This window comes from Sapajus apella, unplaced genomic scaffold (genome assembly GCF_009761245.1).
Source record: "Sapajus apella isolate SASKATOON/1434 unplaced genomic scaffold, GSC_monkey_1.0 scaffold2, whole genome shotgun sequence".
NCBI lineage: Eukaryota > Metazoa > Chordata > Mammalia > Primates > Cebidae > Sapajus > Sapajus apella.
Window position 1 is genome coordinate 54,758,303 of NW_022436942.1, and position 12,570 is coordinate 54,770,872.

Consider the following 12,570-nt stretch of genomic DNA (forward strand, 5'->3'; position numbering starts at 1 on the left):
GCTCAGCATTTAAACTTGTTTCTTAAACTGGAGCCACAGAATCTGTGCTCCTGGATCTGAGTTTTCTGCAAACATTTAGGATTTTTTTGTGCTTTCATATTTGGTGATAGACGACAAAACAGAAGCATACTCTTAAGTCACCTTATAAACCGCAGTCACTATGTGGCTGAAGAGTGTCCCTGGATTTCAGTGCCTGTGTGGCACTGAATGAATGGTCTCCCAATTTTTTTTTTTTTTAAGATGGAGTCTTACTCTGTTGCCCAGGCTGGAGTGCAGTGGTATGATCTCGGCTCACTGCAACCTCTGCCTCCAGGGTTCAAGTGATTCTCCTGCCTCAGCCTGCTACCTAGCTGGGACTACAGCTGCAGGCCACCATTCCTGGCTCATTTTTTTTTGTATTTTTAGTAGAGAGGGGGTTTTACCATCTTGGTCAGGGTGGCCTCAAACTCCTGTAATGAACAAAGAGCCCTACACGATGCTTTCCTGCCTGGTGAAGGCCACGTGACTCCACGAGCTCTGTGAGGAGCACTTTCTCTGCCCAGGTGTAGTTTAAGTGCATTACTAGTAACTTCTGTCATTCTTACAACAACTCTATAAGTATCTCTTTTTATCATATCCGTCCCATTTTGCCTCTAAGGATACTGAGGCACAGAAAGGCTAAGTAACTTCCCTGAAGTCCCACAGCCAGACAGGACAGGTCTTTGCTGTTGAACCCAGAGAGTCAGGCTCTGGAATTTGTGCTTACCTTCCCAATCGACGAAAGTGCTTCACTAGCACCTGCTTTGAGTTGTAGAAAATAGGCAACCAGTGTGATGGCTCACACCTGTAATCCCAGCACTTTGAGAGGTCGAGGCATGAGGGTCGCTTCAGGCCAGGAGTCAGAGACTCCTGAACAACATAGTGAGACAGTCTCTACAAAAAAATTTAAAAATTAGCAGGGTGTAGTGGTGCATACCTGTAGTCCTAGCTACTTGGGAGGTAGAGATGGAGGATGGCTTGAGCCCAGGAGGTTGAGGCTGCAGTGAACCAAGATCATGCCACTGCACTCCAGCCTGGGTAACCGAGTGAGACCTAGTCGAAAAGAAAAGAATTATGCTTCAGTGAAAAACTGCATTCTTTTTTTGTTTTTCTTTCTTTCTTTTTTTTTTTTTTGGGGGGGGGGGGATGGAGTCTCGCTCTGTTGGCCAGGCTGGAGTGGCGTGATCTTGGCTCACTGCAGCCTCTGCCTCCCAGTTCAAGCGATTCTCCTGCCTCAGCCTCCTGAGTAGCTGGGATTACAGAAACGTGACACCACGCTTGGCTAATTTTTGTATTTTTAGTAGAGATGGGATTTCACCATGTTGGCCAGGGTGGTCTCAATCTCTTGACCTCGTCATCTGCCCACCTTGGCCTCCCAAAGTGCTGGGATTACAGGCATGAGCCACTGCACCCAGCCCTGCATCCTTGACTCTAGAGAAGACCCTCTCCAGATGATGTAATTCTAATTATTCTACAACCTTGTTGACTATAGGTAACTGATTGTGAAATAATTCTCGTATATAGGCAGGCAAATTCTATCTTATTAGAGTGCCACTGACTCCCACCCCTGGTTTTGTCTCCATTTTTATGCATTTATTTCAATATTCTTTAACTATAAATGCCTCCATTATTCAGATTCTTTTTTGAACTCATTATAACGTCTGCCTGGTTCCCTACTGAATTATGAGTGAAATAAAATCTTTAACGTGTTCACTTTGGTATCTGTATGTGAGCCATGATTTTACCCTCTTTTGAAAATTATTTTTTAACAAAGGAATTTCTGGACTGGGTGCAGTGGCTCACGTCTGTAATCCCAGCACTTTGGGAGGTCAAGCTGGGCGGATCACCTTAGGTCAGGAGTTTAAGACCAACTTGGCCAACATGCTGAAACTCCATCTCCAATAAAAACACAAAAAAATTAACTGGGGGTGGTGGTGTGCACCTGTGGTCCCAGCTACTCGGGAGGCTGAGGCAGGAGAATTACTTGAACTCGGGAGGTGGAGGTTGCAGTGAGCTGAGATCGAGCCACTGCACTCCAGCCTTGGCGATAGAGTAAGACTCCGTTTCAAAAAAACAACAACAGGATTTCCTCCACTCTTACTTCAGTGAGGCCTTCAGTGGCCACCTTAATACTTCGCCATAGCCTCTGCACGCCTCTGTCTCCCTCTCTCTCCCTTTTTTTTTTTTTTTTTTTTTTTGAGATGGACTCTCACTTTGTTGCCCAGGCTGGAATGTAGTAGTATGATCTTGGCTCACTGCAACCTCCGCCTCCAGGGTTCAAGTGATTCTCCTTCCTCAGCATGCTAAGTAGCTGGGACTACAGGTGCAGTCCACCATTCCCGGCTAATTTTTGTATTTTTAGTAGAGATGGGGTTTTACCATCTTGGTCAGGCTGGTCTCAAACTCCTGACCTCATGATCCGCTGCCTTAGCCTCCTAAAATGCTGGGATTACAGGCATGAACCACCCTACCCAGCTGGTCTCCTCATCTCTTTAGCTGGCTCCACTTTCCTTTTCCCATAGCAGGTATCTTCCAGCATCCTATGTCATTTCATTCACCACGTGTGTGTTGCTGACGGCCTGTCTTCTCCCATGCAAATGTGAGCTCTGTAGGGACCCAAGTCTGTCCTTTTGTTTGGTTTACAGATGTATCTCAAATACTCAGATGATGTCTTGGCATAAAATGGGCACTCAAAAAAAAAATGAAGTGGGGAGAAAATGAACGTTTTTTGTTTTGTTTTGTTTTGAGACAGAGTTTTGCTCTTGTCGCCCAGGCTGGAGTGCAATGGTGCAATCTCAGCTCACCATAACCTCCGCCTCCCGGGTTCAGGCAATTCTCCTACTCCAGCCTCCTGAGTAGCTGGGACTACAGGCCTGTACCACCACGCCTCTCTAATTTTGTATTTTTAGTAGAGACAGGGTTTCTCCATGTTGGTCAGGCTGGTCTCAATCTCCCAACCTCAGGTGATCCTCCTGCTTCGGCCTCCCAAAGTGCTGAGATTACAGGCATGAGCCACTGTGCCCGACCTGAAAAATGGAGTCTTTATAGGGGAAAGTGTATAAATACATCTTATTCAGAAGAACCTACAGCAGAGTAGTCATTGCCATAACTTTTTTGTGAGAAGTGGATGTGCTTCTACCAAATATCTATTGTTTGTAAAATAAATTGATAATTTGAATGGGGTAAAGGACAAATATATTTTGTCTCTAAATTTCATTGTATCTTTATGTAAGAATTACAGATCTTGAGTTTATATCCAGTTTTGTTGCTTATAGTTGAGTAAATATAATAAAAAATACAATAAGAAATCATTTGTTGGCCAGGCGTGGTGGCTCATGCCTGTAATTCCAGCACTTTGAGAGGCCGAGGCAGGTGGATTGTCTGAGATCAGGAGTTTGAGACCAGCCTGGCCAACAAATGAAACTTCATCTCTACTAAAATATAAAAATTAGCCTAGCATGGTGGCAGGCACCTGTAATGCCAGCTACTCAGGAGGCTGAGGCAGGAGAATCACTTGAACCCGGGAGGCAGAGTTTGCAGTGAGCCAAGATCGCATCACTGCACTCCAGCCTGGGTGACAAAGCAACACTCTGTGTCAAAAAAAAATCATTTGTCAACACTGAGAACATACCACATTTCCGTCTGCTCCTTTAAAGGAGGCATGCATATGATTGACAGTTGACAAGCTGCTCTAAGTGATCTAACTTCACTCTGCTATGGCAGACCACAGCTCTGCGTTACAAAGGGAAAGGAGTTGGGGCCAGTAACAGGTGGTTTTGCCCTCTGGAGTGGGAGGGGTGGGCCTCCGCCAGCTGTGACCGTGGTCCTGGCCAGTGCTGGTAGAAATGGTGAGAGGCCATTGGTCTTCTCAGCCAGAGATGGGAAGGCCCTGCAGGCTGCAGGGTTGAGGTGAGGTCAGAGGAGTCCAGAAGGTATCAGATGTGAAGGGGGCACCTCTTCCTGTAAGAGCAGCGATGCCTCTAAAAGCAGAGGGATCGGCCTTGGTGTGAAAACACAGAGTTCGATTCTGCAAAAAGAATGGCATTAAAATACGTGATAAAATTTGGTACATTCAAAGTAACAGCTGATAAGGATGGGAATAATAGACACTGTGGGGAGAGAGGGAGGGAGTGAGGGCTGCAAGATTCCCTGTTGGGTGCAGTGTTCGCTATTTAGGTGACGGGTACACTGAAGCCCAGTCCCCACCATTATGCAATCAATATATCCATGTAACGAACATGCACTGTACCCCCCAATCTTAAAAAAGCAGGAGTCTGTCCGGGTATGGTGGCTCACGCCTGTAATCCCAACACTTTGGGAGGTCAAGGCGGGTGGATCACAAGGTCAGAAATTTGAGACCAGCCTGGCCAATATGGTGAAACCCCGTCTCTACTAAAAATACAAAAATTAGCCGAGTGTGGTGGTGGGTGCCTGTAATCCCAGCTACTTGGGAGGCTGAGGCAGGAGAATCGCTTGAACCCAGGAGGCGGAGGTTGTGGTGAGCCAAGATCATGCCACTGCACTCCAGCCTAGCAACAGAGTGAGACTCAGTTTCAAAACAAAGAAAAAATAAATTAAAAAGTAGGGGTCTGAGGAGGGAAAGATAAGCGTTTTATAAGAGGAATTTTAAAAAAAGATTTGTAGCATTTCTTTCATGTGTTCTACATATTTGAAGCTGAGAGTTGGGGGAACTCAGCTCAGTTAGGCGGATGAAAGATTTTATCTTAGAGCAGACCTCCGCGTGCATAAATAATCTGTCAAACCATAAGTCTCAAGTACCACCACTTTCATCAGCTGTTTAGGAGCCACAGCATGCTGTCTGAATTACCCACATTCCTTAAAGTAGCATCAGATAAATGGGCTTTATTGTACCTGCCTGTTAAGATATTGGACTTCATTAAGGATTCTGGGTATCAAGGAATTAATTTTTTTTTAAATCGCTTAAATGTTTTTTCTAGTGAGAGAGCTACTCACATAGACGAGTTTACAAAAATCTACAGCGTTAGCGGTTATTGGAAGGGCGTGCTTCCTAGCACAGTGGTAGAAAGTTTGTTTTCCAACACCCCAGAGGGCAAAAGTTCTAGCTGGCAGAGGCGCAGTGAATGTAGTGTGATTGTATGTGAAAACAGTTGTGTAAATTTTGAAACTTGATTTCATCATAGTTAGACTACATCGAGCAGAATGAAAACAATATGGAGAGAACTGGGGCAGCTGGTGGCCCACTGCCTGCCTGTCCCTCTACCTGAGCCTCCCCACGTACAGCCTCCTATTTTCATCATGCAGATGGCGCTGGTCAGAAGGATGGTGGGTTCCAGAGCAGCCTGGGGCCTCCACCATACCCCAGAATGACTTCTGCTGAGCGGAGACAGGAGTGACTGATCTTTGTAGATGCGCCGATAAGCACTGAGTAGGGAGCTAGTTTTGCGACTCAGCTCTGAGTAATGTCTGGCTGGGATTTCCACCGGGAAGGCTTACGTGACTGCCCAGTCATCGAAACTGGGGGATCTACCAGGGTCAAGGAGTGGCTCTAGAGAGCGCTAGAAGAGGAGAACCAGGCCCTCAGCCTGGGGCGGGGCTGGGCATGCCTCAGACAGGAGAGGCTGGAGCCCTTAGTCACCTCCGCTGGAGCAGGGTTACGCATAGCAACCCCTCTGAATAATCCTCTGACGATCCCCGTGCCTGCAGCTGCCACCTAAGCTCTGCAGCTTAGTTGAGCAGTGGGGGCATTTCTGTGATTCCTAGTGAACAGCTCCTTGCCTTCTCTGGGCGAGTTCCTTTATTCCAGAAATCCGGGAAGCCCTGAAGCAGCAGGTCCCCATCCCCACCATTTGCTCCTCTCCTTTCTGCTCTTCACTTCCTTTTCTTTCTTTTTCTCCTACCTTTGCCTGAGGCTATGGCCATAGCACCCATGGCGCCACGTAGCCCACATGTGGCCTCTGAGTAAAAATGTGATCAGCTGGTCCCCCCACACCTAGTAGCATACTTTTTCATGATTTTGTTTTCTTTCTTTTTTTTTTTTTTTTTTTGAGACAGAGTTTCACTCTTGTTGCCTAGGCTGGAGTGCAGTGGCGCAATCTTGGCTTACCACAACCTCCGTCTCCTGGGTTCAAGCCTCAGCCCCCCACATAACTGGGATTACAGGCATGTGCCACCATGCCTCGCTAATTTTTGTGTTTTTAGTAGATGTGGGGTTTTGCCCTGTTGGCCAGGCTGGTCTCGAACTCCTGACCTCAAGTGATCTGTCTGCCTTGGCTTCCCAAAGTGCTGGGATTACAGGCGTGAGCCACCACACCCCGCCTTCCTCATGATTTTGAACAGAAGCTGTAGAGTGTAAAGATAATGGCGCCCCCAGCAAAGGGAGAATTTTTTTTGTAAACAAAGACATCTTGTATTATAATAATCAACTTTTGCTGCAGTGGTGCTGTGGAACCAGTTGCCCCAAGATCACTGGCTTACAGCGGCATTAATTTTTCTCAGAAGTCAGTGACTGGGATGCTGCTTCAGACGATGGGTGGGTGGTGCTTGGCTTCGGACTTTGGGTTGAGTTCAGGTCATCACGTGTCTCGTTCCGGGGGGTAGCAGCTATAGCACAGTAGGAAAAGTGCCAACTTATGCTTCCCAAGACCCCAGCTTGGAATTGGAATGCTGTCACTTCTATCATCAGTGTACTGGCCAAGTGCAGTCACATGGCTAAGCCCCAATGTCAGCACTCCTCCCACAGCCACCCCAGTGCAATACCACACAGTCACCTAAGGAGAGGGGAGTTGAGAACGGAGAACATTTAACAGGTCAGCCATATGGGTTCTCCTAAGTCACGCCCAGAACATGGTCTCTGACACACGGGATTGGATCGAAATGAAAAGTTATTCTGTATGCACAGGAAGCTGCGAGGAGGCCAGGCAGGTGGAATGCTAAGTGTACAGTACACGGATAGATGTTTCTGCCTCCCTCCTGTCCCATGTGGAACGTGGTGTCAGTTCAAGGTGGAGGGTGGCGGGGGCTGACCACTTCCCTACTGGCATGTGAGCAGAGCCCAGCAGCCCCTTCCCTGCTGACCCCCAAACCCACTGGCAGCCTTCTGCCCTCAGCAGCAGATTACCTGAGCAGGCACTTAAAGTTTCAGAGATACATTCAAGCTGACTGTCTCAAGTGTGTGGCCAAAAACATCTCAAGAATTTGCAGCAACTGGTAGCCGTTTGTAGTGCCAGTGAAGAGAAGAAAGTTGTGGCTCATATCCAAGTCCTCAGAAGGGTGGTCCTCTGAGGAGTTGGGACCCGTCAGCTGCCATGCATCCCACCAAAACGGGGACTTGCAAGACTCCGGAGATACAAAGGTGGTTTTGACTCAGTGATGAAATGATAGTGACTGTCTTACAGACCATTGTGGTTAATAGTGATTTCTGTAAAGAATATCCTCTTTAGGCCGGGCGCGGTGGCTCACGCCTATAATCCCAGCACTTTGGGAGGCCAGGGCGGGTGGATCATGAGGTCAAGAGATCAAGACCATCTTGGTCAACATGGTGAAACCCCATCTCTACTAAAAATACAGAAAATTAGCTGGGCATGGTGGCGCATGCCTGTAGTCCCAGCTACTAGGGAGGCTGAGGAAGGAGAATTGCTTGAACCCAGGAGGTGGAGGTTGCGGTGAGCCAAGATTGCGCCATTGCACTCCAGCCTGGGTAACAAAAGTGAAACTCCATCTCAAAAAAAAAAAAAGAATATCCCCTTTAAAGAGCCCTAAATAAAATGCTCTGTGGGGGGCTGGGCACAGTGGCTCATGCCTTTAACCCCAGCACTTTGGGAGGCTGAGGTGGGCGGATCACCTGAGGTCAGGAGTTTGAGACCGGCCTGGCCAAATGGTGAAACCCCACCTCTAATAAACTACAAAAATCAGCTGGGTGCGCTTGTGTGTTATAATCCCAGCTACTCAAGAGGCTGAGACAGAAGAATCACTTGCACCCAGGAGGCAGAGGTTGCAGTGAGTCGAGATCACGCCACTGCACTCCAGCCTGGGTGACAGAGCGAGACTGCGTCTCAAAAAAAAAAAAAAAGCCCTATGGGTAATTGCAGAGCACTCCTAGTCTACTTTTCTTTAATTGGGAGGAGTTGTGGGGTTGACAATATTGGTACAAATAACCCTCCCCAAGACAATTATTCTGACTTTTGGGTCTCCCAGAGCTGCACGTCTTTTTCACTGCCCCCTGGGTTGCTATCGCTCCAGGTTCTCTTCCTGCTCCCCCCACCCCCTACTCCGCCCCAGGACTTCCATGTCTCCTTCCCGTCCAAGGGGATGATCCCAGGCTCTCTGTGGCCACTCACAACATTTGGCCTGTGGCAAAAGCTTTTGAGGCCAGTCTAACTGCCTTTTTTAAAAAAATGTAATGAATACTGATAAAACAAATGGATTATTATTATTACTGCTTAGAATCAATACCCATTGCCATAAAAGTCCTCAAATGCCTGAAATTGAGAAACTGCCAGGAGTGGGGAAAAATTTCCTTGAGAAGGTCCTGTTTGAGCTGGGTCACGATGGATGAGAAGGAGTTCACCAGGCTCCAAAGCTAGGGAACAGCATTTTACGCAGAAGGAATAGCATTTTAAAAGTTCTCACCAGAGTCAAAGGAAAGGATAACATTTTATAGGTTTTTGTCTTGGTGGGAAAAATTGCTTTTCCCATCTGTGTGCATGTGATGGTGGGCTTTGACCTGCAGCCTAATGAGTGCCAGGAAAGGGAAGGTCTCTGTAATTGGCAGTGATTGTTCAGTTTCACAAGGATCCACAGACTGGGCAGCTTTGAGCATTGTGCAGGTTATCAGCGTGCCAGCAATAACAAAGTAATCCAGCAAAGCCCCTCCCTCATGAAGCTCATCACGTAGTAGGAAAGGCAGTTACATTTAGACATATATCACAGCCACGGGAGTGATATTCCAGTGACCTGTATGAGTGTACTTAGCACGGGGTCCAGCATTTTAGTTAGAGACTGACTGTATTAGTTCTTTCTCACATTGCTATAGGGAAATACCCAAGACTGTATAATTTATGAAGAAAAGTGGTTTAATTGGCTCACAGTTCTGCAAGCTGCACAGGAAGCATGATGCTGGCATCTGCTGGGTTTCTGGGGAGGCCTCAGGAAACCTACAATCATGGCAGAAGGCAGAGGGGGAGAAGGCGTGTCACATGGCCCGAGCAGGAGCAAGAGAACGAGGGGTGAGGTGCCACACACTTGTTAAATGACCAGATCTCATGAGAACTCGGTCACTGACTCAGGTGTGGTACCAAGGGGGATGGTGCCAAACCATTCATGAGAGATCCACCCTTATGACCCAGTCACTTCCCACCAGGCCCCACCTCCAACGTTGGGGATTACAATTCAACATGAGATTTGGGCAGGGACATGCATCCAAACTATATCACGGACCCAAAGAGACATTGATAGGATGGGCTAGAATAGTCACTTGTGTTAAGTGGGGAATGGTTTGAATGGGGACCTGTTTTGCAGGTGGTCATGTCATTAATGGTTGTTCCACATTATTCCCGATGCTTCGCTGTCACTCGAGCAGACATATGTGGTGAATAGAGGACCACAGGGCCTCCCTGTATTTCTGAATTGTGGCCTCCTACAGAAATGCAGCCAGGAAGCTCCCAGTTCAGAGTGACCCATAGAGATGGACGTGAAAGCTACTTTTTATTAGGTTCACGGGGGGAAGGAGGGGACAGCTGAGTTGCCCGTTCTGAAGCCCCCTTTCCCAGCAAGTTCGCTCGGCCTCGTGACCCCCAGCTCTGACCTGGCCTCCTCTCCCCCAGGTATGGAGAGTGCAATCACGCTGTGGCAGTTCCTGTTGCAGTTGCTGCTGGATCAGAAACATGAGCATTTGATCTGCTGGACCTCCAACGATGGTGAATTCAAGCTCCTCAAAGCTGAAGAAGTGGCCAAGCTGTGGGGACTCCGAAAAAACAAAACAAATATGAACTATGATAAGCTGAGCAGAGCCCTGCGATACTATTATGACAAGGTAAACCCTTGACCTTGCATGAGACCTCTTGGGGAGGGAGTGGAATCCCCTCTGCATGGTTCATTGATAAAAGAAGATAATAGCGTGCTGTGAATCAAATTGGAAAATAAAATAGAGGCAATGCATGCCTTCTTTTTGGAGAAAAGCTATGCTGTAGGGATTCCCACCCCCGGAAGCCTTTTGGGTATTCCTGAGGGTCACATTTTGTTTCTTCTGCATTTTTGTACGAGTTTGCCAAAGAGCTTTGCTAACAATAGACATGAGATGCAGGGGGGTTCTGGGGCTTTCCTTATGTTGAGTCACTTGATGACAGAATGCATGTTAAAATCTGGAAAGTCTGTTTATCCTCTCTGATTTGTGCTTCAATTAAAGGGACCTTTCCTGGGAGGTGGTAGCTTCAGCAAATTATTTTTTAACTATGCAGTGCCTCAGTATCCTCCTTTCTAAAACCGGAATCAGCATAGGAATAATGATAGGAATAGGAATCCTGTCTCAGGATTGTCGTGACGGCCAGCTGAGCCATTACGTGTTAAGTTCTTAGAACACTGCTTGGTACGTGGTGCTTGCAACTTTATGGGACACTTCCCTAATTGGAAGAAAAAACCGTTTTCATTGTGAAGTCGCGGAGATGAGGCAGAGTGCTTTGTTAAGTGATAACATAGCGTGGTTGCCAAAACCAGGACGATTCGAATGAGTTTTAATGCATTTCTGGAAAAGCAGTTTTAATGTGTTTGCTAGGGCAAAATTATTGCTATTTAGGAGAAGCATTTCAGGCCTGTAATTATTGGCCATTTCTGTTTGAATCTGTTGTTGCTGAATATTTAGCCTCCAAGATATAAAGACATAGAGCCGTGATAATGGCAAGCTTTTATTCTGGTTTTATTGTTCACATTAAAAAGTAAATGAAAAACTGATTTAAATATTAGTTCCTGATCTGTATTTAGGGCCTGCCGTCTGCCAACCTCTTTGGAATTTAAGACATAAGGATTATACATTTCAGGAAGTAGAGACATCATTAATTATAAAGTGTTCCTTTATATGATCGTAATTGCACGTGATTATGTCATTGAAATGCCAAAGGTGCTCTCCTTTAATGTAGCGATTAATTAATCCTGACTTACTGCCGAGTCCTACGAAGATGTAAAAGCACTTCCTGCAAATTGCACTGTCTGAAAGCGTCTCAGATGGCTTATTGTTCTGCGTGTTTCCCCAGGTTCTCAGTTCTGCAGTGGGAAGGGGGGTGGGGGGGCACTGAAGGAAAACACTCTCGTTGCCTGCTGGCAGAGTGCCTAAAAGCTGGGCTTTCAAAGTCAAAAAGCATTTTCATTGTTTTAAATCAAGGTATCAAAGAAAAGAAGCCTCTGGGACTCCACTGGTCTCTTCCCTGGTCTGGGCCTGGAGGCTTAAGGGTTGTGTCTCTTTAGCACGAAGTGATCTCTGCGCTGGAAATGACTGCTCACAAAATTAGCAAAGCCATTCCTGTTTAGACTATATCTTATCTCCCTTAGACAGTTGTTTAAATCTCGAGAGAGCAGTTTCATAGCCTTCAGTCAACAAGTATGTGCGGGCACTTTGTTAGATGGCTAAGACCTGTGCTGAGCACTTCATCCTTTGTCTCCTTTAAACTTTACAGCAGCCCCATAGACAGGTGCTGCTGGCATTATCCTCCGCATACACGTGAGAATGTGGAGGCTTGGACGAGAAACCTGTCCAGGCTCACGCCGCCAGTGAGTGGCAGAGCCTGGATTTGAACCTAGCTGGTCTGCCCAGATTCCCAGCTAAAAGGCACACACATGCCCTGTCTTCTGGGCCATTCGTTTCCTTTGCCTCTGAATGTCTTGAGTTCCAGGTAGGCAGTCAGGCTGTCCAAAGGATATTACAACCTAAGAAATTTTGTTTGTTACCAAGAGATCAGGCTGGGCGTGGTACCTCACACCTAATCCCAACACTTTGGGAGGCTGAGGCAGGAAGATCACTTGAGCCCAGGAGTCTGAGACCAGCCTGGGCAGCATGGTGAGACCCTGTCTCAACAAAAAATTAAAAATTAGCTGGGTATGGAAGTGCATGCCTGTAGTCCCAGCTACTTGGGAGGCTGAGGTGCAAGGATCATTTGAGCCTGGGAGTTTGAAGCTAGAGTGAGCTATAATTGCACCACTACACTCCAGCTTGGGCAACAGAGGTAGATCCTGTCTCTTAAAAAGAAAAAAAAAAGGGTGGAAAGAAACAACTTCAGTACTGAAAAATCCCAGCAAATGCTATGCATCAGGTGGAGCCCAAGGTCAGGAGTCCAGGTGGCTGGTGTGGCCTGCCTACGAACACTGCCCCTTTCTCTTTTGCCAGGCAGAGCATGGGGGCTGGCCACATGACCTTTGAGCAGCCCCAAGAATTGAGCTGGAGCTGGCAGTGAGGGTGGGAGCATCCTCCTGTCCTGTTGTGTTATGTAGACTTTGGCCACCAGAAGAAATTGTTCCATGTCTTTTCTTCCACAGATAAACCTGTCCACATGCACACACACACAAGTATACATATACACACCTGTC

General features: G+C 47.0%; 1 protein-coding gene across 2 annotated transcripts in view; it reads left to right on the forward strand.

The window, feature by feature from the left end:
- The window catches only part of ELK3 (ETS transcription factor ELK3), a 76,231-nt gene that overhangs the window by 22,538 nt on the left and 41,123 nt on the right, over positions 1 to 12,570 (forward strand). For both annotated transcript variants that reach the window (XM_032298589.1, XM_032298587.1), the window contains exon 2: positions 9,822 to 10,030. In XM_032298589.1, the coding sequence (XP_032154480.1) occupies positions 9,824 to 10,030 (207 nt within the window). In that variant the 5' untranslated portion in view covers positions 9,822 to 9,823. The remainder of the gene's footprint in view (positions 1 to 9,821; positions 10,031 to 12,570) is intronic.